Source organism: Mesoplodon mirus, assembly GCF_964341445.2.
Source record: "Mesoplodon mirus genome assembly, chromosome: 1".
Classification (NCBI taxonomy): domain Eukaryota; kingdom Metazoa; phylum Chordata; class Mammalia; order Artiodactyla; family Ziphiidae; genus Mesoplodon; species Mesoplodon mirus.
Genome location: NC_138976.1, coordinates 17,892,508 through 17,919,088, shown reverse-complemented (window position 1 = coordinate 17,919,088; position 26,581 = coordinate 17,892,508). Strand labels below are relative to the sequence as shown.

Below are 26,581 nucleotides of genomic sequence, written 5' to 3'. Positions count from 1 at the left end.
GAGTGGGACTGGGGTTGTTCCTAGGGCACTAGAGTTGGCTGGGGATCCAGGATCTATAGCCCTGCTGGGACCTTAAGCCTGTCTAGACTGGCCAAATGGAGCCATTCATTCTGCCACTGTCAACCTCAAAGGGAGGTAGTGAAGATTAAAGGGAGAGAGAGGTGAAAATGTTCTTTATACATGAGTCATCATCTAATATACTTCCTCATGTCCATGGCACATATATCTTCCCCACTATGGTGGGGGCATACGGAGAACCCAAGGCCCACAGAGAGGGAATGCCTTGCTCAAGGTCACCCGGCCGCTCTACTACACAGGCAAGACTAGAGCCCAGAGCCACCCCCCACCTCAGAAGGCAACAGAGTTGTTCTAACAGCAGTTAAAATTCTGGGGTCAGATGATACCTGGATTGAAATTTTGGTTCTGCCACTTACTAGCTGCCTGAGACCAGGGAGTTTCTTAAATCCTCTAGGGTTCAATTCCTTCATCTATAAAATGGGGTGATAATTTATATATCCCAGAGTTGTTGTAAGAAGTATATGAAATATATATGTAAAGAATCTGGCATATGGTAAGCAATCAATCAATTAAATGATAATGGTGATAAGGATAGTAGTGATGATGATGATGATGATGGGGGAGGGGGAAGGAGAGAGGAAGAAGAGGAGGAGATGATGAAGAATCCAGCACTCTTTTCATAAGTTCAGTACTTAACTCCTCCACAAGATTCTGTGCTGGCTTTACACAGTCCCTCACTAGGGGACGTTTGGAACTCATAACGCATTTGTGCAGAGTGACACACAGTTCCATGCATGGCTTCCACATAAAGCTAAATTATATTCTTGGCTCTCTTATCTTCCAATGACTATATTTGCATGATACAAATCCTGCCTCATCCATGCACTGTCCACTGAGCCCAAGTGGATTTGTCATCCACTTCATGTCCCACATTCTGCCCAGTCTAACACTCAGACACCAGAGAAGAAAGGCAAGACCCAAGTCCCTGGGACTCTTAGTTAGCATGTCTTGTTGAGGCACCTCAGATCCAGCCTCACCACTGCAATGGCCCTAGCTCAGGCATTCTCTTCTCCCTCCTAAACAACACTTATCTAGTCTACCCTACCCTACCCTATCCTACCCTACCCTATCCTACCCTACCCTATCCTACCTTATCCTACCCTACCCTACCCTACCCTACCCTATCCTACCTTACCCTATCCTACCTTATCCTACCCTACCCTACCCTACCCTACCCTACTCTATGCTGTCTAATGCCACTGGCTCTCTCCCTTCTCCCCAGTCTCCTACTTTGCAACCAGAAGCGTGTTCTCAAAATGCTTATCTGCCGATGTCACACTCCTGCTTTCAATCTAATGCCTTCCAATGGCCGGTGTGCTCTATACTGCCAACTTCTCCAAACACACCCTCCCCTCTCAGCCCACACCAATTGCTCACCATCCCTCAAACATGGCACACTCAGAAATATGCTGGTCTCTCTGCCCATAATGTCCCTTCTCTTCCACTCTACTTACTGAACTTATACATCCTTTGACTGTAAAGGCTTTCCTGGTGACTGTCTTCCTGATGCAGAGTTAATCTCATCCATCCCTTCTCATGTAAATAAGCCGCTGTAATAACTATTTATTGAGAGCCTTATTCTCAAGGCTTTATATACATTATGTAATTTAATCTTCCCAACAGTACTTTGAGGTAGTGCATTCATCCCCTTTATAGATGAAGAAAGTGAGGCTTAGAGAAGTTAACATCAGCTAACCTGAGCCTCTTAATTAGCAAGACCTGTTGAGTTTGCTTTATACATTTCTCTCAGGATCCAGCCCTCCCTCACCATAAACTGCACAGCTAATAGTTAAACTCAGATTGCCTTGATTCCAAAATGTCTGATTTTATCACACTGTATTTAGTTAGCTAAGTTCTGGGAGTTTCTTAAGGGCAGGATCTGGTACCATCTTAGTACCCCAAACCTGGAAATTAGTACTCAAGCATTGGTTGGAAGTTAGAGGGACTTAGTTTCCGACTTAAGATGGAGCAGGGGGGCATTACACCCATTTGCCCTAGCAGGGAGTAAGCACAGCACTCACCGGTTTGAAATATTTAAAGTCTGTCCAAGTTTAGATCTCAGGATCTCAACATCATGGATTGCTAACTATAGGATTTGAAGCGAGTTATTCAACCTGTCTAAACCTCACTTTCTTTAACTGGAAAAATGGTAACCACACTAGCACGTGGCTAGTGTTTTGCATGTTTTGCACGTGGTTAAATGTGATAAGTATGTCGAGTCACTGCGAGGAGAACTCCCCAAATGGTAGTTATCAGCACTTGTCTGTGAAATGCGCTCGCCATCATGAAACCTGCCTAGAGAAGACACTTCTTGACCATACAGAGGGTGGGAGTCATGTAGAGGCGATTTCCTGTGCGCCTCTAACACACACCTCTATGTGTTCACGACTCCTCTATTCATATGGAAACCATAAGGAAAGTCCCATCTTTGCCAGCAGAGTGAGACATGAGCTTCCCTGGCATTTGTTGTGGCAGTGCATGAATCAATCTGTCTGTGCAGAGGACAGGGTGCTGGACCCAGAAGCTTCATTTGTACCTCAAGAATTTTTCTTTTTCCAATGAAACAGCTTAACAAATACTAGTTTAACCTCCTTGCCTGCGATGGCAAGGCACCCCCCCACACACACACCTGTCTCCAGGCTTCTCAATCCCACTCCTGAGGGCCCTATGGTGGCTGGGAAGGGCAGGAGGCTCCACAGTGCCAGGAAAAGCAGGCTGAAACCAGGGAGGGGCGTGGACGGGAGAACGAGCTGGGCACAGCCTGATGGTGGATATTCACAGGGGCCAGCCACCTTTGGCAAACTGGGCAGCTATCCAGAGGCCACAGCCATCTGTGAGAGCCTCAGAGAAAACCACATACTTCTTGGGGCTCTTGCTATTGCGTTAAGTTCCACCACTGTGGCCACTGCTCTCTGAGTTAAAATTTTTTTTTTTTTTTTTTTTTTTTTTTTTGCGGTATGCGGGCCTCTCACTGTTGTGGCCTCTCCCGTTGCGGAGCACAGGCTCCGGACGTGCAGGCTCAGCGGCCATGGCTCACGGGCCCAGCCACTCCGCGGCATGTGGGATCTTCCCAGACCGGGGCACGAACCCGCGTCCCCTGCATCGGCAGGCGGGCTCTCAACCACTGCGCCACCTGGGAAGCCCTGAGTTAAACTTTGGATACTATTTACAACCCATATACCTCACAGGGATGCTAGTCATTAATTCCTGCACTTAATCAGAGTTCTCTATGATTTTCGCAGATGGTTTCCTACTTATCTCTTCAAGATTAATAGCATTATGCATATTGTCTATTAGGAGGAAAAAAAAACCCTACTATATATTGCGCTGCATGCATTATACTTGCTATCACACTCAAGTCTCACAATAACGCCACAGGGACAGACTATCATTTACCTCATTTTGTTGATGGGGACACTGGGGTTCAGACATCAAAGTACTCATCCAAGGGCAATAGCTGGTGAAGAGTGGCAGATGCAGATTCAAACCTAATCAGGCTCAGACCACAGCCCCAGCGCACTGGGGAATTTAACTTTATGCAACTGTTGAGCTAAACTTTTCCTCAGGCTGTGTCAAGACAGTGGAAAGCTATAGCAATGGGGTGACTTGGTAAAGGCCTGGGACCTAGGGCTCTGGAAAGGGGACACATGCCAGCAATTTAGAGTAGGGCCTGGCATGTGGCAATACTGCAGACTGAATGTTTGTGTACTCCCCAAATTCGTATGTTGGAACCGAATCCCCATTGTGATGGTATTTAAAGGTGGGGCCTTTAAGAAATGATTAGGTCATTAGGTCAATGATTAGGTCATTAGGTCATAAGTCCTAAAGAGCCCTCATAAACGTGATTAGTGCTCTTATGAAAGAGACCCCAGAGAGATCCCTCTCCCCTTCCACCATGTGAGGACCCAGCAAGAAGACGGCTGCCTATGAACTCACCAGCTCTCACCAGACACCAAATCTGCTGATGCCTTGATCTTGGACTTGCCAGCCTCCAGAACTGTGAAAAACAAATTTGTATTGTTTATAAATCACCTAATCTATGATGTTCTTTTATACCATAACTGACTAAGATAGGCAAGAACTCTATGCCTTTTCTTTTCCTCCTCCTTTTTTTGAAAGATGTTGATTCTTCTCTGACTGTACTATACTTGGAAGAGTAGTCATGAACACTGTAGTGGGAATTGATTCATCTAAATTCCACCTTCATACTTACAGAAATGTAAATCCAATAATAGTAACATTTCTTAAAAGAGCACCTTTGAGCTTAGATGGTTGGAGGTTGAGCAGATCTTTAGGCACCTGAGTCGTTTGGAAGGATATCCTTCTGCTTTATTTCTCCATGTGGATTATTACGGTCCTTTGGTGGGAATTCAGCATGTAGGTTTTCGGGAAGGGGATTATGGATCTCATCAGCACTCATCAAAACTGAGAAATACGCTTATTTTCAACTGCTTTTATTCTACTGATATTCAGTATTTTCCCCTCTGAATTCCCATTGCGCCCCTCACTCTAACAGCTGTCGTCCCCGCGTTATGAAACACCTGACCTACATCCCATTTCCTCCAGCAGGCTAGCATCTCTGAGCTCCTGCCAGGAAGTTAAGGACATATACAGCCGCTTTGTACTCACTACCCTCCCCGGGAACACAACGGAAGTAAACAATTGCCATTTAAAAGGAGACTTAATGGTGGAAGGTTTCCCTCATTACCTCAGGATCCAAACTGCCATCGCTTCTGGAAAATGACAGTAGTCGCCGTCTTCAAAGCCTTTTCCGGTCCGACCTCCATTCTGGCGCTGGAACGATTTTTCTTAAAGAGCAAGTTGACTCCTCTGCTAACGTTCCGCAGTGGCTTTCAGTTACTTCAAATACTGTCAAACTTTTTGTCCACGGCTTCCAGTGCTCTGCCTAGCTCCCAGCCTTACCTCTTGCTTCTTCCTACTTTGATCTCTAGTCTCAATGAAAGTGCTTGCAGCCCTCGAAGGAGTATGCTCTCTCTTATCTCTGGGCTTTTATTCACAGTGTCCCACCTGCCTGGAGCAAATCCCATTCTCCTCCCCCCATCTTTTGGGCATAGGCATCACTTTTTTCAGAACCCCTCCAAGTTGTCTCACGACCCAGCAATGAGCTCAGAGAACCTCCATTCTTCCTCTACCACAGCCTGAAATAACTGGCTACCTCTCTATAATTTCCCTTGGACTGTACACTCCCTGAGGACAGGGAGCATCTCTGTCTTTAGTTGCGTGCCTAGTGTATAGGAGAGAATAAATAAATACCTGTTGAGTGAACAGACGGAAGTCCCCCATCAGTAAGAAACAGCACCCGAGCAGAAAGAGAGACAATAGGAATTTTTAATGCATGGAGAGCCCTGCAGGGACTCTGGGCAGACCCACAGGCAGCAGGAAGAGGCAGGGGTCCTGCAGACTCAAACGCGTCCGAAAAACAAAGTCCTAAAGACCCAAGCTTCCTCACTGCAACAATCCTCGGGGATGCCCTCCTCATGCTGAAGAGGTCCAGTTGTCTCTCCGTAGGTCTCCTCCTGGGGTCCATGGCAGGAAGGAAGCTGAGTGTAGCAGGAGGAAGGAAGAAGGGGAAAGGCCTCTTGGTCTCCACCTGAAAGCTCCTGCCTCGGGATTGACCACCATCCAGAAGAAAATGTTTAAAAAGGAGAGACTTTGATAGAGTCAAATAAGATCTTAGAAAAAAATAAAAGATAGGGGGAAATGAATAATTCCAGTGGTTACAAAGTTCTCTGCCGGCTATCCACAAGAGAAAGAGTTTGCTTTGGCCTTGCTGGCAAGCCTCATCTGCCAGGCCCGTCCTCAGCTGTCCCCCAGCCCACCCAGGCCCCAGGATCCACGAGAGCACCGCTCCCCCTCCCACGGAGAGTCTCTGTGCTCACGGAGGGCAGCACCCTCCCTCACCGGCCCTTGGACTCCCCATACGTGTTTCGGGCCATGGACACCATCTTCTCCTCGCATGTGATTTTGGTGTCCTTGAGGATGCTGTACCACACCATACCCACAGGCCGGACCTCCTCGCTGCGGCAGAAAAGGTAGGGCACGGTGTCCACGCGGCTCTGGATGTAGGCGCTTCGGAGGAGGCTGGAACAGTGGCTGCTCACCCTCTCCAGACGCCGCAGGATCAGGTGGGCCTTCCTGGAAGACAGAGGAGGCGGTAATGAAGGAAGGGGCCTAGAGCAAGCATCAGGCCTTTGAGGGGGGTGAGTAAATGTCAGTAGACAGATGAGGACTTCTTGTCCCAACAATTCCCTAGCCGTGCCTGACTTGAATGTGGTATTTTGAACACCTGTTCAAAATTCCCTTGGAACTTGTCCTCTTTAACTGTGCAATGTGTAAAAAGTAAAAGAGCGGTATAACCTTCGACCTAACACTTTCACTTCTGAGATACAAGCGTTACAAGGTAAGCAGCCTGAGGACTCTGACCAAGTTAAGTGTAAATTATTATAACAATGATAAATGAGAACAAGAACAAAAACTAAAATGTATTAACGCCATGAGCTAGATGCTGGGTAAGTACTTTACATACACTTAAAAATTTGTATATAATCTTCACAACAGCCCTGAAAATATTGTTATTTCCACACATATTCAATGGCCATGGAGCCCAGGTTTCAGAGAGGTGATACTACTTGACCAAGGTCAAACATCAGGTTGACCATTGGAGTTGGGCATTTGGATCTATGCCTGAACACCCACCAAGTCCCTCTCTGTCCGCTTTCTTACTTTTCTAATTCTCTCATACTCTTTTCTCATAGTCAGAATAAAGTCTTGTCCTCTGTGCTTCTAAATTCATGAAAGCCTTTATATGTATATACCCAAATCAGAACTTCTCTATTTCATTTTTTTAATCTCTAAAATAGGGATGGTGGCCTTACTGCTTGTGAGATTAACTAAGAGAAATGCCCAAAGGCTGGCCCTGAGTAAGCTCCCAATAAATGATAGCTTCTATTATAGAGAATTGTTGTGAGGATGTCTCAGGATCAAGGTCATACTGGACACTAGTCTCCGCAAGAATCGGCCTGGACTGTGGGGATCATCATTAGGCACTCATCTAGAGCTCTTTACGTAGCACCAGAGAGCAGATCCTCGGGGAGACCTGATGGCTGCAGAGAAAGTTAAAGCAAGCATCTTTGAGATCACCTAGTCCAAGGCTTCTCAACAGGAGCGCCACTGACAGGTAGGCTGGATAATTCTCTGCTGTGGGGACAGTCTTGCAAGACACTTAGCAGCATCCCTAGGCCTCTGCCTACAAGATACCAGTAGCACCCACAGCCCCAGGCATGACAGTAAAATTGCCTCCAGAATTGCCAAATGTCCTCTGGGGACCAAAATCACCCCATTTGAGAACGAGAGACTTTGTCTGACCTAATCTCATTACAGATGTGTAAACTGAGCAGGCTTGGAGAGGGAAAGAAATGACCTTTTCGTGGGTCATACCATAAGTCAGCTTTGCTGTCCAGGTGTCCATCTCCTTGTGGAATCCACTTTTCTCTACATCTCAGCATCCTCAAGATGCCTAGGGATCCTGAGGGGCTAAATGAGAGGCTCTCTCCTGCTGTCCTCTCCATGCCCCTCTGAGACCCCAGGAGGGAGGGCGTTTTACGACAACAGACCCCACAAATGGGAGACTGTTTTAGGCACCTGCGTGGCGGCTGGAAAAGGGCCGGGCTTATGCGTGTAGCTTTTGTGGGCACGATTTATGAGGTGCCTTTCAAAAAGTCCTCTTTGTATAGCTCACCACTTGGGTGGAATATTTCCTGAGGTGCCAAGAATTCATAGCTTCATAATCACACTCGAGTTACCACTCGACCCACAGGCCTCTTTCACCTCTGGCAGGCGCCTCCGCAGGGGGAGCCCAAGGAGCTTACTCTCAGCCCTCCTTGTTTCAGTTCCTGCTCTGTTCCTTAGCAGCTCGGTGTCCTTGGGAACTTTACTTAACATCTCCAAACCTGTTTCTTCACTTGACAAATGGGGCAGTTGAGAAGTTAAAGGAGACAAAGTTATTGGTGGCTCCTTTACAGAGCATTTATTATATGGCAGAGCTCCCGATTCAGTAGGAAAAGACAGACAGATGTAAAATTGCAACACCCGTGGCAAGAGCAATGATAAAAGAAGGTGTGGGAGCTGTGGGAAACAGAGGACAGTGCCTAGGTAGGATTGGGAAATCCAAGAAGACTTCCTGTAGAAGGGGAACTTGTGCTGAGCCTCATTAATGAGTAAGGTTTAGGTAAAGAAGAAGGCACAGGCATAACAGGAAGCCTAGGTAAATGAACAGAGAGAAGGGATTTCATGGTGGAATACGGTGTGCAAGTGGGCTCACAGTGGGAAATAGGAGAAGTGGCAGGAGCCCAGCCACTGGAGCTTAGAAGCTGGGGCGTTTGTTGTATAGAGTAATGGTGTACCACATAGGCTCTAGAGCCTGGTTGCTCAGGTTCAAATCCTGCCTCAGCCACTTACTAGCTCTGTGATATTGAGGAAATTGTTTAACCAGCTATGCCTCAGTTTCCTTATCCATAAAATGGGAATAATGACTACATCTACCACAAAGGTTGTTTTAAAAATCAAAAAAAAAAGAAACATTAATGAGTCTGTCATACAGAGTGAAATAAGTCAGAAAGAGAAAAACAAATACCTTATGTTAACACATATATATGGAATCGAAAAAAAAGTGTTTATGAAGAACCTAGGGGCAGGACAGGAATAAAGATGCAGAGGTAGAGAATGGACTTGAGGACATGGGGAGGGGGAAGGGTAAGCTGGGACGAAGTGAGAGAGTGGCCTGGACATATATACACTACCAAACGTAAAATCGATAGCTAGTGGGAAGCAGCCACATAGCACAGGGAGATCAGCTTGGTGCTTTGTGACCACCTAGAGGGGTGGGATAGGGAGGGTGGGAGGGAGATGCAAGAGGGAAGGGATATGTGGATAAATGTGTACGTATAGCTGATTCACTTTGTTATAAAGCAGAAACTAACACACCACTGTAAAGCAATTATACTCTGATAAAGATGTTTAAAAAAACAAAACAAAATATTAATGAATCTATAGTAAGCCCTCAATAGGGGTAAGTGGGGGGTTATTGAAGACTTTCAAGCAACAAAGTAGCAGGTTCAGAGACAAACTGCTTAAAAACATTTCTAGCTGCATTGAGGAGAATGAAACCTGGGGAGGTCAAGACCAGCAGCAAGAACCAAGAACAGACACAGCTGGTGTCGCGTGTTTCCTGTCACTGCACTTAGGGGTGCTGGCTTGTTTCTCCTCTTGCTTTTAAAAAGCTACTTTTTCTTTCTATTTCCTTATTTACAAAAAGGGAATAACATTTGCCCACCTCATGGAGTTGAAGCGAGGATTAAATAAGTTAATAAGTGTAAAACTCTCTTAGAAAAGTAGTTGGCACACACCAAGCCCCTGATACATGTCAGAAAGTACATCACCATCACCACCACCATCAGGATTTGTGTACTGGTTTAAGCTCTGAGCACTTATGTAAGTTAGTGGCAGGAGACGGACAAAAATAGTAACAGCCTCTAATTTAGGGGGAGAGTTCTGGGTTGGAAAATATGCTGGGTGCTATGGGAATATATAAAGTGGGCACCCAATCATTAGTTTGGGGGCTCCGAGAAATCTTGCCAGGGGACATAACATCTGAGCCAGGTTTTCAATGATGAAACAAATTTTTCAGGTAGATGGGAAGGCAGAGGAGATAGCTCATCCAAAGTTGGGCTAAAGAGGGCATAAAGCATCAGTTTTTTGAAATGGTTAAGTGCAAAGAATGGGTGAGAGACAAGTCAGTTTGGTAGAGATCAGACTATCCAGACTCTTTTGAGCCATGGTAAAGTATTCTATTTTTTGGGTGATGGAGAGTCATTGTCATAAATACAAAATGAGGTTGGGAAGGAGAAGTCCTCCAACATGACCAAATGCTTTGTCTCCAAGGGCCCAGCTATCTCCAAAGAGAGAATCTTGGAACTAAACTGGACCAAGCCTTTGTATGGATGGGGAAACTAAGGTTTGAAATTAGAAAATAATTTGCCTAAAGGAACACCTTAAGTTAGTAACAAAGGCAAAGCTAGAACCTGGGCTCCTAAGTATACAGAGTTAAGATGAAATATTTGGCTCTGGTGTCCCAGGTTCAAATCCTGATTCTATAACTTAGCTATGTGGATCATGAGCAAGTTCTTCATACTAACTCTTAGTTACTGCAAAGTAAAATGGGAATAACAGTGTTTTTGGAAGATGAGATAACCTGGGTAATTTGCTTAGCTCTCAGTAAATGTTAGCCAAGATTCAAAGTAGTATTTTATAGTAGAAAGGCCATAGGCTCCAGAGCCCATTAGGGCAAGCCACTTCTTCTCCGTGAGCCTCAGTTTCCTCATTTGTAAAATGGGGACAGAGACAATTATTTTGTAGTGCTGCTGCTAGGCTGGAATGAAATTACCACCATAGGCATCTAGCACAGGAATTTGCGTATAATACGCACTAAACCAACGTCAGTTTGCCTAACTGTCCCCTGATCTTTCTCCACTGTACACTATGCCTCAGCACCTTGGTTTGCAATGAGACAACAAAGGCAGAAGAACTCAGAAGGTGAAGCCATGAAGAGAAGGGTTGGAGGTGCTCAAAGGCCGAGGAGAGGGACATGGGTGAGAGACAAAAGGTGAGAGCGCTGGGTGATAAATTGTAGGCAATGGAGATTCATAAATCAAAGGCCAGGCATGCCCCAAGCTTTGCCTGGAGGGGGAAATTGCAGGTCAGAATGACCACTTTTCTCAAATACCAGAAATGAAATCTTCCTCCTTGGAGACAGGACCCAGGCCTGGTGGGATAGGAAGTCAGAGGTAAAGGAGGGACAGCACACATTAATGTATCATGGTCCCAGCAGACAAGATTGAGACAGGAATGGCTTGTGAAGGAGTCAGCAGCTAGACTCAGATGCCGCTTCTTCGGGAACTGTAGAACCTGGGAGTGACCATTCTCTTCCCATCGCCATTACCCGATCCACTGTTGACACAGGTATCGGACAGAGACCTAATTCTAAGGGGGCCTTGGAATGGAGAAAAAGAGGACAGACAGTAAGGAAACATCCCCATTGGCCTCCCTCTCTCCTCTCTGTCTCCTGAGCTGAGCTTAAACGTGTCTGTGTTAGCTGACCTCAAGCTTAATGAGAGTCAAGGGCATGGTGTAGTTGCAAAAAACTGGAACACAATCTCTGGAAGTTGAGAGGGCAGATTAAGGGAAATAATGACTTCCATTCACGCTGCCCTTGTCAGGCCACATCTGGAGAGCCCCACTCACTTCTGGTAAGAGGGACATGTGCAAACTGCAGCCAGATCATGATGCTGAAGGTTGTCTCAAAAGCAAGTTTTCTGTGGAAGTGCTGAAAGCAGGAATCAAGTGTCACTGAAGCGGGGATTTAGGAAGATGGTTATGTTCTTCTAGTAACTGAAAACAAGAGGGGAAAACCCTGAGGGTCAGGGATGATAATGACTACAGGTGCCTGAGGACCTACTATGTGCCAGAAACCTATGCAGCATCGTCTTAAGTGTAATCCTCACTGCAATTCTACAGTGCATACTTTAGTCCCAGTCTTCAGGTGGTAAAAGTAAGCCTCAGGCTGGTCATATGATTTGACTAGGGTTAACAGAGTAAGAACAGCATCTCAGATCGCTTCAGCAAAGCACCTAAGTGTTAACGAACCACTCAAAAACTAACAGAAGGCACACACACACACACACACAAAATCCCTTAAAACTAAAATCTTCTAAACGTAGGTGGGGTCTTTCTATACCTCCAGTGGGTTCCCCTTCACTGGAGATGATCAAATCGAGCATGCCTTAGAAGAGAGTCTGTCTTAGTCTGTCTGGGCTGCTATAACAAAATACCATAGACTAGGGAGCTTACAAACAACAGAAATATCTTTCTCATATCCTGGAGTCTGGGAAATCTGGGATCTCGGCACCGGCAGATTTGGTGTGGTGGTTGGTGAACCACTTCCTGGTTCACAGAAGGCACTTTTTCACTGTCTCCTCACAGGGCAGAAGGGACAAAAGACCTCTCTGAGGCCTCTTTTATGAGAGCACTAATCCCATTTATTAGGGCACCACTCCTATGACCTAATCAGTTCCTAAAGACCCCTTCTCCTAATTACATCACCTTGGGCATCAGGTTTGCAATACTGTATGCGAACTTTGCAACGGCACCAACATTCAGACCACAGCAGAATCTAACAGTAGTGGGAGCTGGAGCAGATCTTTGTTGCTTGTGTTTGTTTGTTTGTTTTTAATCTAAGAGGAATTAGGGGCTTGAGTCACAGAGAAATACCACCTGACGAGCAGTTCACGAGAGAACATGCTGTGACAACTGTCATAGCATCGGGTTCCTGAGATGAGAGGACCACATTCACTGAGATTCTATTCACGCTTCAAAGCCACGCTAAAATTTCTTCTTCAGGAGGTCTTCCAGATCTTCCCAGCTACCCTAAGTCACGTGTTCCTCTTTGTTGCTGAAGTATTTCATTTCTCTGTTGAGATTCATACTATATTATCTGTTAGTTGTGCACATATTTTGGGATGCAATGTGTTATACTGGATAGGACACTAGTTTGACATCAGATGACAATACTTTGAATCTGAGCTCTGACACTTACTAGTTGTGTCACTTTGAACAATTTACTTAACTCCACTGATTCTCTGTTGCTTCATCTTCAAAATTAATTGTTCAGGAGATGAAATGAGATAAAAATGACTGGGCCCAAATAAATGTTCAACTAATATTTCCCACCTGCTTCTTGGACAGTGTATAGTTCCCCTGGTATCTAGCGCCTGCTGATTGTGCAAGGAGAAGGGATTAATAATTTTCAGTCCTTAGCTTTCAAAATACAGCACTTTTTCTAGCAGAGGTTGATAAAGGGAATGAAATAACACAGGAGCATCATGTGGATCTAAGGAAGTAATTGGGCAAGTGGGCAAAATGTTTACCCAGATTTGTTTATAATAGAAAAGAAGTTGGAAGAAATCTAGTTGGTCTTTAACAGAGGACTAAATTAATATGTGATGCATTCATATAATTAACTGGCTAAAAGACCCTTCAAAAAGACAATGTATTTACACATGCATCCATAGGAAAAGACTTGTGCATGTGTGTAAATAGGCAGAAAACAGAACAAAATGTATGTACTTCTTAAACACAGCAGAGTTGATGGAAAGGAACTGTGGTCTGTAGATGTCAATGTATCCTTAAGTCTGTACCCGTTTCCCTACTCATAAGCATATCCATGTCACATCCGTATCGATATCTGGAGAAGTACGTGCACACTTAATTTTATCTCTGGGTGGGGATTAGGGGTTCAGGGGTACAACATTTGTGCTTGCCATTTTATATATAACTGTCTCATTTACATGTTACAGAATGAACAAGAATTACTTTAGGATAAAATACAATAAAGGCATTTCCATTTTGAAAACATGCATACACTTATACGTATTTTAAAGCTGGTGTGATGAGTATGTGCAATGAAGCCATGGTTTTATGGCTTGCCAGTGGTTCACTGGGGTTACTTTCAGAATAAATAAATCCACATCAAGTTTGGCCTCAGACCACCCCCACTAAACAGAAAACCAGAAGCTCAGGTACTGCCATGTAAATATATTTCCTCAACACCAGGTTTGAAATATGATTTGTAAGGTGACTAGTGAAAATATTTACATTTGGCTTTGTCTCCTCCTTGTTCTCTCATAAGAAACCATGAGACCTTCCAAGAATTCATTCCTAAACTGATGATAAGAATAACTGAGTCTCGGGCCTCCCTGGTGGCGCAGTGGTTGAGAGTCCGCCTGCCGATGCAGGGGATACGGGTTCGTGCCCCGGTCTGGGAGGATCCCATATGCCGCGGAGCGGCTGGGCCCGTGAGCCATGGCCGCTGGGCCTGCGCATCCGGAGCCTGTGCTCCGCAACGGGAGAGGCCACAACAGTGAGAGGCCCGCATACCGCAAAAAAAAAAAAAAAAAAAAAAAAAAAGAATAACTGAGTCTCAATGAACCCAAAAGTATTTCAATTTTGAACTGACGGAAACTTCAAGATAATTATGTACATTGCTATATTATCAGTGGGGAAAATGTTCTGGGGGACATTTGTTAAAAGTCATAGTTTGTCTTGTTTGTATTTATCCATTCTAAGACATCATCAATTTTAAGAGATGCTATTGATTTAATTACAGCCTTTCAAGAAAAGAAGAAAGAATACAACACTTAATGTGCAAATCTATTGTGCACAATCCTTCATGATTTCCGAAATGTCAAAATATGCAGAAAAAATAAAAGTGCATCTGAGATGACAGGAATATGGCTCTAGAAGCCTAAATTTGCTCTTGTTCCCAATGTCCTAGAAATTCCAAGAGAGTGAATCCAACATATCTAAGGAAAGAGCTAACATAATCTTGGACTGAAAAAGGTACACTGACATCCCAGGCTTGACTATTTTCACTAAGAACAAAGCAATGACAGTTCATAGCATGTGCTAATCCTTCTCAGATGGGAAAAGCTTCTTGTCTGGCTGTGTTGAGAAAGATCCCAGAATGAACCAATCCTGGGATGATTTCTGTGAGCTATTAGCAATGTCTGCCATGGAAGCAAGAGGGGCTGACATCAGAAATACACCATTTCTAATCTAGCCAGATAAATTCCACTGAAACAAATCTCTTCAAGTGCTTGCTTTCTTCTCCCTACTCTATCATTTTAATCAGACATAACTGAGAGGACTGAGAAGCTCAAGAGTGGTCAAGGGTATTCTGACTGGAGCAAATTTTGGTCCCTGGCCACCTATAAGTTCAGTTTTTCAATTCTCCTAATAGGAACCGTATGGCTGGGACAGCTGGGTGTCAGCGGGTCTTCTCTGAACAGCTGTTTGCAGTAACCTGTGGTTGCCATGGGAACCAGGCTCTGGAGGACATCGGCCTGATGGATTTATTAGGTAGCAGCAAGAGTCACCCTTTTTGTCACTAAATTTTATGGGGGTACATGACCACAAATCCACAGAGGAGTAGAGAACATTTTGGGGTTTGGTGATTATAGGCCAACAAAATCCTAACAGAGCTCATCCCATGATACCAGACCTCAGAGTGGTCCTGGGAAAAGCTCTTATTATCCTAGCCATCCTAGGTTCCTGAGAAACAAGCCATGCTGGGCTAGAGGTGAAAGGACACTCATGGTGTGCCTCTTCTCTGGTCTCTATGACCTTCAGGGCTTGCTGGTTCCTTGGCTTCGCAGCTGGAAGGGACTTTGGAGTCCAGTTCTTTCATGTTGCAAATGAGGCCCAGAATGGAGATGAAATTTGTCCAAGGTTACACAACAAGTGGGTGGCAAAGCTAGGACATGAACTCAAGGCAGAGTCTTGCCCTCTCTCCTTTACACTTTGATCTTCTGCATACTTGCTAACCCTTAAGAAGCATGGTACATTTACCCACAGTGATCCTCTGTTTAAAACCTTTACCCAGCTTTTGGAAGAAAGAACAACTCATGAACAGGGCTCGTTAGAGCCATGGTGATCTGACCTCTGCTGACCTCTTCAGCCTTGTTTTTCTCCCTTTTCCTTCTCACCTTGAACTCTCTGCCCCACTGAGATTTATTCTTCCTGACGAAGGTATATTCTCTTTCCCCACCCTCTCTCACCCTTGCACTGGTTGTTCCTTCTAAGGAGAGCACTCCTCCCCTTCCACCTGGAGGACTCCTGTTCATCCGTTACTTCTGAGCATACGCTTCACTTTCTTCTCCAGGAATTCTTCCTTGAGCTCCAGGTCTGGATTAGCTGCACCAACAGCTGCATCCAGAACCGTGTCACTCCAAGTGTGCTTTTTAGCAGCCACACTGGCATCACTGAAGAGCCTGTCAGAAACGCAGACTCTCAGGCCTATCCTAGACCACTGAGTTGATCTGAATGTTAACCAGTCCCCTGAGTGATTCGCCGGTACACTGAAGTTTGATAAACGTCGCTCTAAAGCACACTTCTCACCCTCCTTATACTGTGCTTCTTGTGACATATTTCACTGCATCTGCCTGCTGACCAGTCTTCTTCTCACTAGATGTTGAGCCTGGTAAAGGCAGGGGCTGTCTTCTTCACTCATCTGTTTCCAGCCCACAGCACAGGGTCTGGCACAGAGTAAGCACAGTAAATTAATCGATGAATCCATAAATTAATAAGTGAGGATATTCTCAAGTCTCAATATCTGCAAGGACAATGCATTTTTTTTAGAATGTTATTTTTAATCTAGAAAAACCTTAGAGTTTGCGGAATTCAGTTGTTTCCAGCTGTGATCTATATAGATCCTTGATAGCTCAGGTAGACCTCAGGGACCCTTGGGATTGGAGGGGGGAAGTTGAAAAGGAGACCCAGCAGGGGGGTCCAGGCCACCCACTCTAGCTTCTACCAGAACAACTCTGTAGCCATCTGGTTCACACATCTACTCATCCCATTATCCAGTTATTCAATAAGTAATCATTTAGCACCTACTTACAAGAGTGAATGGGACATAAAGGATCACTAGCTATACATTAACTGACATTGTAGTGGGGATAATATCTTATAGATAACTCAGAAGTAAACACATAAGCAATATAGGATACTAAAACTAGTAGATACGACACAGAAAATTAAAACACGAGGGTGTGATAAAGTAAATGGGTAGAAGTTTTAGAGGATTCTCTGAGGAGGTGACTTCTAGCTAAGACCTGGGGTTCTTTGTAAGCTTTATTTAGAAAACAGCTTTTTCACTGCTAAGACAAAAAAAAAAAAAAGTACTACTATCATTTGGTTAGGGGAACCACTGACCAAAACCACCACTCTGGCCAAGCCCTATAGTAACCACTTGCATCAGTCATCTTACAACAGGAGGTCCCGGTAAGGAACTCAGAACTAACAAGCTACCACCAACTGGAAGAATTCGGGAAAGGTGAAAAGGAGAGAGGAGAAGCCAGTCCATATGTCCTACAAACCTCCCAGAATCCTTCTCGCTGGAATCCATCTTGGCTGAGCGATGCTCAAGTGCCACCAGGAAGGACCCTGAGTGAGAATGATTGGCCAGAGACAACTCATAAACTAACCCCATTACCATAAGACCTGAGACTGCAAGCCACACGGCAGAGCAGTTCTCCTGGGTTCCCTTACCCTGCTGCTCTCTGACCAGGCGCCCCTTTTCAATAAAGTCTCTTGCTTTGCCAGCACATGTGTCTCCTCGGACAATTCATTTCTGAGTGCTAGACAAGAGCCCACTCTCGGGCTCTGGAAAGGGACCCCCTTCCTGCAACAATCTGATAGATAAAGAGACTGAGTGCCAGAGAGGGCCACAGGCCAAGGTTGCACAGTGAGTTTATTAGCAGTGCCAGGATGGATTAGGATGCCGCTGCCTTGATTCCTGCTGATGCCAGTGTGGGACATCAGAGAAATCTCAGATTCCCTCAAGAGACTAGAAAGACCAAAGAAGGAGGGAGCTGGGTGGCACAGTGGGTGTTGGCATACAGTGGCTGGTGGCTAGCTGGTCGGAGGTGAATGGGTCCATTACTGAGTGGGTTGTTCTGCCTCTGTGGGTGACCAGAAAGCCTTACCAGAAGATTTATGTCCTGGAAGGACCCCAGAAGATGATAAAGACAAAGTCAGGAGTGAAGCTCTGGTTTAGCTTCCACCTAAAATCCCTGAACCCTGTGGGAAAGCCCAGTAAAGTCGAATGCCTTTCCCTGTCCCCAGGCAAGATGGCAGCCGACATGACTCATGCAGAGGCTTTCATGTGGGGCTCTGTGCTTCTGTCTGTCTGCTCTCTTTTAGCTTTTATCTAAAGAACATTTCTTTCATGTGAAAGGGAGAAAGTTACAATCCAGGACCCAGCAAAGCAGATAAGGCCCGCCCCAGGCAACGATCCTTTTTATCCCTCAACCAAGCCTTGGATTCTTGGGGTTTACTGCAAGTGTCGTAAGGGCTCAGGGTGAAAGCTCGGGGCAGAACCGGACTCCATAGCCAACTCTGGGCAGCTCATTTAACCCTGTGGGGCCTCCAATTCCTTTTCATTCATAAAATGGGGAGGATACCCTACTTTGCCTAGTTTACAGGGTGATTTTAAAGCTATTTAAGGCATAACACGCTGCCCTACGAAGTATTTCAGGAAGTCACGCAATCTTCTTCAGTGCCACAGACACCAGCCTGTCCCAGGGCACTGCACCATCTCTCCTGGATTAGTGTTACAACAGCCTCTATGGTCTCACTGCCTCCTTCTGGTCTAGACACCTCTAGTCCAGGCTTCTAACTGCAGTCAGAGGGATCTTTATCCCTTGAAGATCTGATAACATCTCCCCCCTGTGAAAAACACTTGAAAAGCTTCCCATTACCCTAGAGAGATAATCCAAACTCTTTAACCCTACTTACGGGGCATTCGGAACTGGCCCTTGCTGACCTCTCCCTTCTTATCTCTTCCCACTCCCGCTGTCACACACTTGGCTCCAACTACACAGAAATTCTTTCAGTTCCTCCACACAGTGTTTACCAAAGTGTAGAAGGAGTTCCCCTGGGGCAGGAGAAAGGATTTTAGGTGGTACTCAGGAAGATCACAGATCCAGCATTAAACAACAATGAATCACACAGAGGAAAAGCATTTCGATTCCCATTTTCACTCTCTTCCCCTCCTCCAGATTACTTTAAGAAAGAGAGTTTTAGTTCAGGACTGTGTCTTAAGTACTTCTCTAACACTTGCTAATCTCCCTTTTTAAAGGGAAAGCCTCAGGCTCAGCTAGGCTTGAACTACATTGTTTTCTGGTTTTTGTTTTTCTTCCATTGTACTGAATGCTTAACTTTAATCTTTATTAAGGGTAGATGGTGCTAGTTTTCCCTTTACAAAATGATACAGTGTTTTCGTGTCAAATGTATTTTCAATAAGTGGGCCTAAGGAAGAAATAGAAAATAAATGAACTGCATATGGTATGGCAAAATGACAAAAATCATAAAGATGGCAGGCAAATGACCAAAATTTAAGAGGAAAACCCCTGCTTATGTAGTATTATCTCCTCTGAACATTTCACAGGCTACTCCCTTGGCCCCAAACCCTCCAGTCCTCCTCTCCCTCCACTGGTCTGACCCCAACTCACCCTTTAGGCCTCAGAGTCTCAGCCCTTATGGGGGCTTCACTGGGTTACCCAGACCGAGTGTCTATGCCTTGCCTCCCCAAAGGGCCCCTTTCGTCTATTCTTTTGACCCTTATTATTCCTATTCTTTGCAACTGCTTGTTTAATTACCTGCAACAGTAAGCTATGCGTAGGTAGGGACTGTTTCTACATTTTTAACAACGCATTATCAACTACCAACCTAAAAGAGGGGCTACTAAGTTTGTGTTGAATAAATGAATGGGTGTCATTGGTGGGTGCAGGGCATGAAATGCAGCCACCGTTTCAGGTACTACTTTGTGAAGCTTCAGAAGATAGTGACTGTGTGTTAGTTATGGTTGAATCCTCCATGGCAACTATCACAGTGGTTGGCATAGTCACTGCTGGTGACAAAAAATCATGCCTTAATACATGTTGAATTTATGAATGTATTTAGTCTTGGTTACCAATGGACTTTCTTCCAGAAAAAAAAAAACTTGGATTTCTTATGAAAGAGTAGGAAAAACCCTAGATTAGGGGCCATGACCCTGTCACCATGCTCTTCTACGTAAGATGTTGGTTAGGACATATCCCTTCAAGGAAGCTATGCTTCCCATCTCTAAAACTGCAAGTGGAAGGTGAATAAGGGGAGGATTGACTGAAAGAACACTGAGGTCTCTGATCTGACGTTCCAGGAGTCTAAGAAGCTAAAATTCCAAGATTCTTTCATTCTCCCTACCCACTTCCCCTCTCGAACCCTGACATGACTGGGGTGACTGCCACTCTTATTTATTTCATAAAGCCCATTCCCAGCCTATGGAAGAAAGGCTCCAGTAAAGTCAAATGGAAGCAAGAAGAATTTACCACCCCACTCGCGCTCACATGCCCACGTACCTGGGCCCCAGCTCATCCTCACTCCTCCAGACAAAGTCACCGAACTTCTCATAGTGAGAGTTGTAGTGGTGCTGGACTCGAAACAGCATGGAGGCGGAGACTTCCATCAGTGTGTTGTAGGCAGTCTGCTGCTCCTTCCCACTTGTGTACCCATTGTACAGATTGTAGATCTTGTCAGCTATCTCTGGGGAGGAAGAATTGCAGGCACAGATCACCGGACAGTAGGAAAAAGGGAGGACGAAAGCATGCCTTGCAACTAGGAAGGCATATTCATGCAGGAGTTCACTAGTGTGGTCTTTGGGGACAGACAAACCTTAATTCCATCCTGAATATGTCATTGACCAGCTGTGTTCAGTTTTCCTATCTGTCAACCGGAGATAACGACATATAGTCTGGAGAGGCACTGGGAGGACTAAATTAAAACATGCGTGTAAAGCACTCAACACAGGGTCTGGCACAAAGTTAGTGCTCATAATTGCACTCGCTAACATAAGTTTTGTGCCTATGATTTAACAGAAAATTCCAAACAAGTGCAGAGGCTTAAATAAACTGTCTTGGGCTCATCTCAATAGTCAACTTCTATCTCCTCTCTGCAATACTCCCAACACATTTCTGTGATCAGGTCTAACAGCTCTCCATTCAAAAATCTTGCAAAGAAAATTTAGACTCTTCTGTTTGACATTCATGTCAATTTCTACTCTTTGGGTCATTCCTACTAATTGATGAACTAAAATTCGTTATGGGCTGCTCTCTTGAATAGGAGGCACATTCTTTCATCTTTCAAGACTCTGAACAAAATGTATGTATGTTTCCACATCAAGGCTAACGGCAATTGCTTTCAGGACAGTCTGGGGGACTTGGGTTCAGGATGGAAGGAGCATTTACTTTGTAAAGTTTTCTACTCTGATCTTTATTGTTCTTATTTTTTTTTTAGACCACGTTCATGTGTTATGTTAAAATAAAAATACTTTAAAAAAGTACCAGGAAACCATCTCAAATCCCCTCCCTTTTGAGACTCAATATCTCACCATCTCCTCTTGTCTGGTAGGTAGCACACAAACATCTATCATCAAGCTTATGACTGAGCCATTTGAAGAAATGTCTCTCTCTCTCTCCCCCTAGAATGTGAACTCCTGGAAGATGAAGAGCATGCCTCTTCTGCATTGCTTGTACCAGGGTTCTTAGAAAATATTTGCTCAACTTGAAGTGGACCACCAGGTCTCGTGGGCTACCATCATGTTTTTGTAGAAACTGTATCTACACATTGTCTAAGAACTAAGTATATGGTAGATCTGATTTATTGGTTCTATTTTTTTTGACAGGTGTTTTGCCTAATGTTTACAACTGCATGGACAAGGAACAGCAGAAAAGGTTTCATCTTGCATGCTAATTCTGACTGATGGTTACTGACTCTAGCTCTATGCTGAGGATTCTGAGGTCACCCCTGGGCTAGATGGGAAGGTGTGCTGTGATAAGTTAATGATATCTGCCACGAGTGCAGCAAAGCCAAGTGGTCCTCTAGGGGCCACCGACTTGCCAGCTCTAGCGCAGCCTGAAGTGGAAGAAAGGGATTGGTCCCTAAAAGCCTAGGCCAAGGGGCAGAACACAGTCACGGGGTTCTGACTCTCCACCATTCCTTGCCTCTAAGTCAGAACACAGATTCTATAAAAGGGGAGCAAGTCTTTCTACTGGTAAAGATACTGCTGATCAATTTCCTTCATGGCTTTGATTCATTTATCTCCGTGTTCCCCCTTAGTCCCTTGGTTTTCTTCTCCCTGGGCCAGTACGTGTGTGAGGCAGGAAAGGAGGGGTGGTTAGTGACTGTTGGGTGCAGAATGTAGAGAGTGAAAATATGGGAGTCACCTCGGGAGTGAAGAAATGGGTCACCTACCTTCTGCCTTATTGTCATCTACCAGTGGACAGGCGGTCCTCAGGGTCACTGTGCTGAGCTCTGAGTGCCTCCCTCGTGTATCCACTGCATAAAGCGTGAACCTGTAGCACAAGAAAACAGAGCACAAAGCTGTGACTTCAGAAAAGGCCCTGCAAGTTCCAAAGAGGCACGCAAAATCATAGCACAGGAATAATAGTTGAAAGAACTCAGGGATGAGGGGCTTCCCTGGTGGCGCAGTGGTTGAGAATCTGCCTGCCGATGCAGGGGACACGGGTTCGAGCCCCGGGCTGGGAGGATCCCATATGCCGCGGAGCAACGAGGTCCCGTGAGCCACAACTACTGGAGCCTGTGCTCCGCAACGAGAGAGGCCGCGATAGTGAGAGGCCCGCGCACCGCGATGAAGAGTGGCCCCCGCTCGCCGCAACTAGAGAAAGCCCTCGCACAGAAATGAAGACCCAACACAGCCAAAAATAAATAAATAAATAAACAAACTTGAAAAAAGGCCACAAGCAAAACTAACAAAAAAAAAAAAAAAAAAAAAAGAACTCAGGGATGCTTAGGCTGCAGGAAAATGATTTGGAAAGAAAAAAAAGATAATTATTAAGCATGTATTGAACACCAACTGCCTTGCTGGGCATTTTGTACATAATCTCTTAATTTACAAGTAGCAAACCTAGAAGGCAGGGATTAGTATCACCTGCATTTCACCAAGGAGAAAACTGAGACTTAGTTGTGTATCTTTCCATGGTCTCACAGTTACTCGGGGGCAGAGCAGTCTGAATCCAAGACTTGGGAAGTAAACCTCAATGCTATCTTGTATGGCTTTATGTACTCATTTATATATTCTTTCATTCATTCATTTAACAAATTTTAGTTGAGCATTAACTGTGTGCCGGGAATTAGTTTAGGTGCTAAGATTATAAAGATGAGCAAGAGAGTTAAGGTCCCTGCTTGCATAAAGCTAAACAAAAAGTAAGCAAAAAAAATAGATAATGGTGAATGATAATAGACTGAAGTGAAGGAGGATGGGGCTGCTTTAGACAGGTATGTCCACAAAGGCCTTCTTGTTGAGAGGTTTGATCTGAGACATGAAAATGAGAAGGAACTAGCTTATGGGAGGAAAAGCATTCCAGGCAGGAAAAGCAGTATGTGCAAAGGTCCTGAGGCGAGAAGGATCCAGACTGTTGGAGGAGTAGACGGTTAGTGCGGCTGTAGCAAAGAGAGATGAGTGGGAAGATGGGTGGGTGGGGACCCTATGGGCCATGATAGAGTCTGGGAGTTATTCTAGGTACAAGGCATGTCCCCAGCTTTCAGCATTGTTGCCTGCAGCTCCATGCTGTACCGGGGGGAGTAGGCAGCCTGTGTGGTATTCAACAGAGAGAATTGGTAAACTGCAGACCTGGTGGGTTCAGGTCCAGTCCAGGGCACAGAATTCTTTCTAGAGTAGACACGGTTGTCTGGCCTACTTTGAGAAGTCTCTCTGACCCTTCACACCTCCAGATCTCCAAGTTCTGAAGTTTAAACAAAGTCAAAGGAGTGAGTAGACTTTCAAGAAGAGGTAATCCTTGGAGGCCAGCGACAATCTGAATAGAAGGGAGAAGGGCTAAGCGTCTCAGCATCCTGTCCTTGTCATGCCATCCTCTTTCACCAGCGTTCAAGGGTAGAGCAGTAGTGTGGAGTGGGAATAGGGTTTTCTGGGTCAGGTAGAAGAAACTACAGTCCCAGGGGCCCTATTTCCTCTCCCCCTTCTCCAAAACATAACTTACCTCATGTTATAAAATGGGCATAACACTATGACTGCAAGTTGTGGAATGATGAACCCTGATTGACTGCACATATTAGGTAGTTAATAAATATGAGCTGGTTGTCCACATTAATTAATTTGTGCTGAGTCCTTAATATGTGTCAAGCAGGGACCTATGCAGTTTTATCTGCATTATTGCTATTAATTCCCCCAGATGATCCTAAAAGATAAATACTATTACTCTCTTTCTTTTATATATGGGGCTCAGAGAGGGAAAGTAGCTTGCCCAGAACCACACAGTAATTACTGAGACTGGCAATTAAGTCTAGGTGTGTCTGACTCCAAAGCCCATGCATTTAACCACTATCAGCTACTATCCTCTGACTAAAGGTCTGTGGGTATCACCTCTGTACAAATACAAATCCATTAGGTACACTTGCCAAACTCCAACTATGTTGAAACAGTGCCATTTCACATGTTTTTCTAATCTTATGAAAACCTCCTAAAATAATCACTCTCATTATCTCCATCTTTCAGAAGAGGAAACTGAAGATCAAAAAATTAGGCAATTTGTCCAAAATCACAGTTAGACAATGAAAAAACCAAGACCTGTATCCTGGTTTGTCTCACTCTAAAACCCATACTCTGAACTCTCAGCTGCCATTTTGCTGCTCCAGCTCCACCCCTACGAGCTCAGAGGGTCTGAACCTGGAAACCTCAGAGGGCCTCTCAGCTTTAAGACCTCATAACATGATAGTCCAGAGGTTGTTTTTATAAAAGGCACTATAAATCAGAACTTCTTGGTACAAGGGGCACAGTAAGCAGAAGCCAGTATCTTTCTGGAGAAACTACCATTTGTCTTTTTTGTGTGAAAGTCTCCTTTTTACGAATAACTCAATTTCTCTTTTGAACGACTGTAAGAGGTACTCATGCCATCCCAAGAATGTGTTTTTATCTTATTCCTTGATATTGATTCTGAGTTTTGTTGTAACTCAGACAGTACCTTAGCACCATCCTGCCTTTACCAGGAAGCTGGTGTTTTTGGTGCACATAGGAATTCATCAATCAGTCATGCCAGGTCTGTGCTTATGACGCCACGAGCCAGGCTGGCAGCAAGCCTCATAACCATATATGCTCCACATTCTTTGTCGCTATGGGTCACTGCCACTAGGCCCATGACAGACCCATGGAGACACCTCCTAGCACTGCAGGAATGTAAGCACTGAGCTGTCCCACCAATATGCTGCAAAGGGAACTGGGGTGAGGGGTCAAGCAGGGAACAGGTCACCCAGAGCCCCGGAAGCAGAAGGAGCCTTGCAGACAATCAGCATCCATTCAAACCTTGGCTCTGAGGTCCACTAGCTGTATGACCTTGGGCTCGTTGATTAGCCTCTCTGATCCTAAGTCTCCCCAAATGTGAAACAAAAGAAACAAGTCCCTCCCTGAAGAATTGTCAGTCCAAGTGCAGGAAAACTAGCCCACTTCCTCAACGTAATGATAGGCACGGCTGCCATCTAATAAGTGCTCATTGGTGTTGGGTCCTTTGTATGCACTATTCCAGTTAATCTTCATAATGTATGAGTCAGGTACCATGACTGCTTGCATTTTATCAGTAAGGATGTTGGTTCCAAGGAGGTCAAGTAATTGACCTGTTGTTACATATTAAGTAAGTAGCAGTGGGGGACCAGAACTTAGGTCTAAATCCGAAGATTATACTCTTAACTACATTGTACTACACTATCTTGTCAAATCTAATTTCACCTTTTATCTTTCATCAGCTGGCTTGGAGTGCTGGCAAGAGTAAACAAGTGTGGGTCTAAACCTAATAGATGTGACTAAGAGACCTAAATATGGAATATTTTGGTCCCATCTTCAGATGCAAGCCGATCTATTCATCTGCTTTCTGGACCTTTTGGGTTCAGCCTTTGGCATGAGAAGAACAGCATTGCGATGTGAGGATTATCTCTCTCCACCTGTCATATCTCAGTACAGTAAGCGGAGCTCAGTTCTAGCACGTACTACATCCAGTATTGTCTCAGTCAAGGGAAGCAGTAGGTGACAGAGGAAGGAGTCTGGTCTTGGAGATGGCCAGGCTTGCGTTCACTTTCCATTCTATTCCCTGGCTCTGTGACCTTGGACTAGTCACTTTACCCCTCTGTGCTTATTTCACCTCTCCACATCAAGCACCTGGGGTAGGGAGGCTGTTGTCCATTTCACAGGTCAGCGTGGATGAATGTGAAATGTAAGTGCTATACAAGGTGAGTTATGACCAGGAAGAAGGGTCGGAGGCAAGATCATAGTCAAACTCCAGGATGTGAGAATTAGTAAGTGGCGAAGGAGGGAGGTAAGGAGAGTATTGGGTAACGCTGTGTAAGCACTTACTACCCACACGCCATCTAGGAAGTGGCAGAGGCAGAATCCGAACCCTAGCCTGAAGCTTGGGTACAGCTATATCCCTGGCACTTAACACAGTGCTAAGCATATGACAGGCACTTTAAATATTTGAGTAAATGAATGAACTTGAGCATATCACATCACATTTCTGAATTTCAGTTTCTGCATCAGCAAGATGGGGCTAATTGTGGAGACAGTGCATGGCTGTCTCAAGGATTACACAGAGTGATGCATGAGAAGTGGCTTGCAAGTTGCAAATTTCAATAAAGGCCATATAAAGAGCACTTATTTGGACAAGGGTACACATTTTTTAAATGCTTTCTTGGAGTATAAGAGAAGGAGATGCATTTCAACTGAGGGGAACATAGAAGGCTGTAGTAAATATGTGGATGACTCTCCAAACAAATTTTAAACACTGCTTTCCCACTGGCCAATTATGTT

At 44.9% G+C, this 26,581-nt stretch overlaps 1 protein-coding gene across 3 annotated transcripts in view; it reads right to left on the bottom strand.

The window, feature by feature from the left end:
- Positions 1 to 5,511: 5,511 nt before the first annotated feature.
- Positions 5,512 to 26,581, bottom strand: part of ASTN2 (astrotactin 2) — a gene marked incomplete at its 5' end in the record, with an annotated part of 924,983 nt that continues 903,913 nt past the window's right edge. For all 3 annotated transcript variants that reach the window (XM_082619566.1, XM_082619564.1, XM_082619565.1), the window contains 3 exons: positions 5,512 to 6,234; positions 20,112 to 20,295; positions 22,003 to 22,103. In XM_082619566.1, the coding sequence (XP_082475692.1) occupies positions 5,997 to 6,234; positions 20,112 to 20,295; positions 22,003 to 22,103 (523 nt within the window). In that variant the 3' untranslated portion in view covers positions 5,512 to 5,996. The remainder of the gene's footprint in view (positions 6,235 to 20,111; positions 20,296 to 22,002; positions 22,104 to 26,581) is intronic.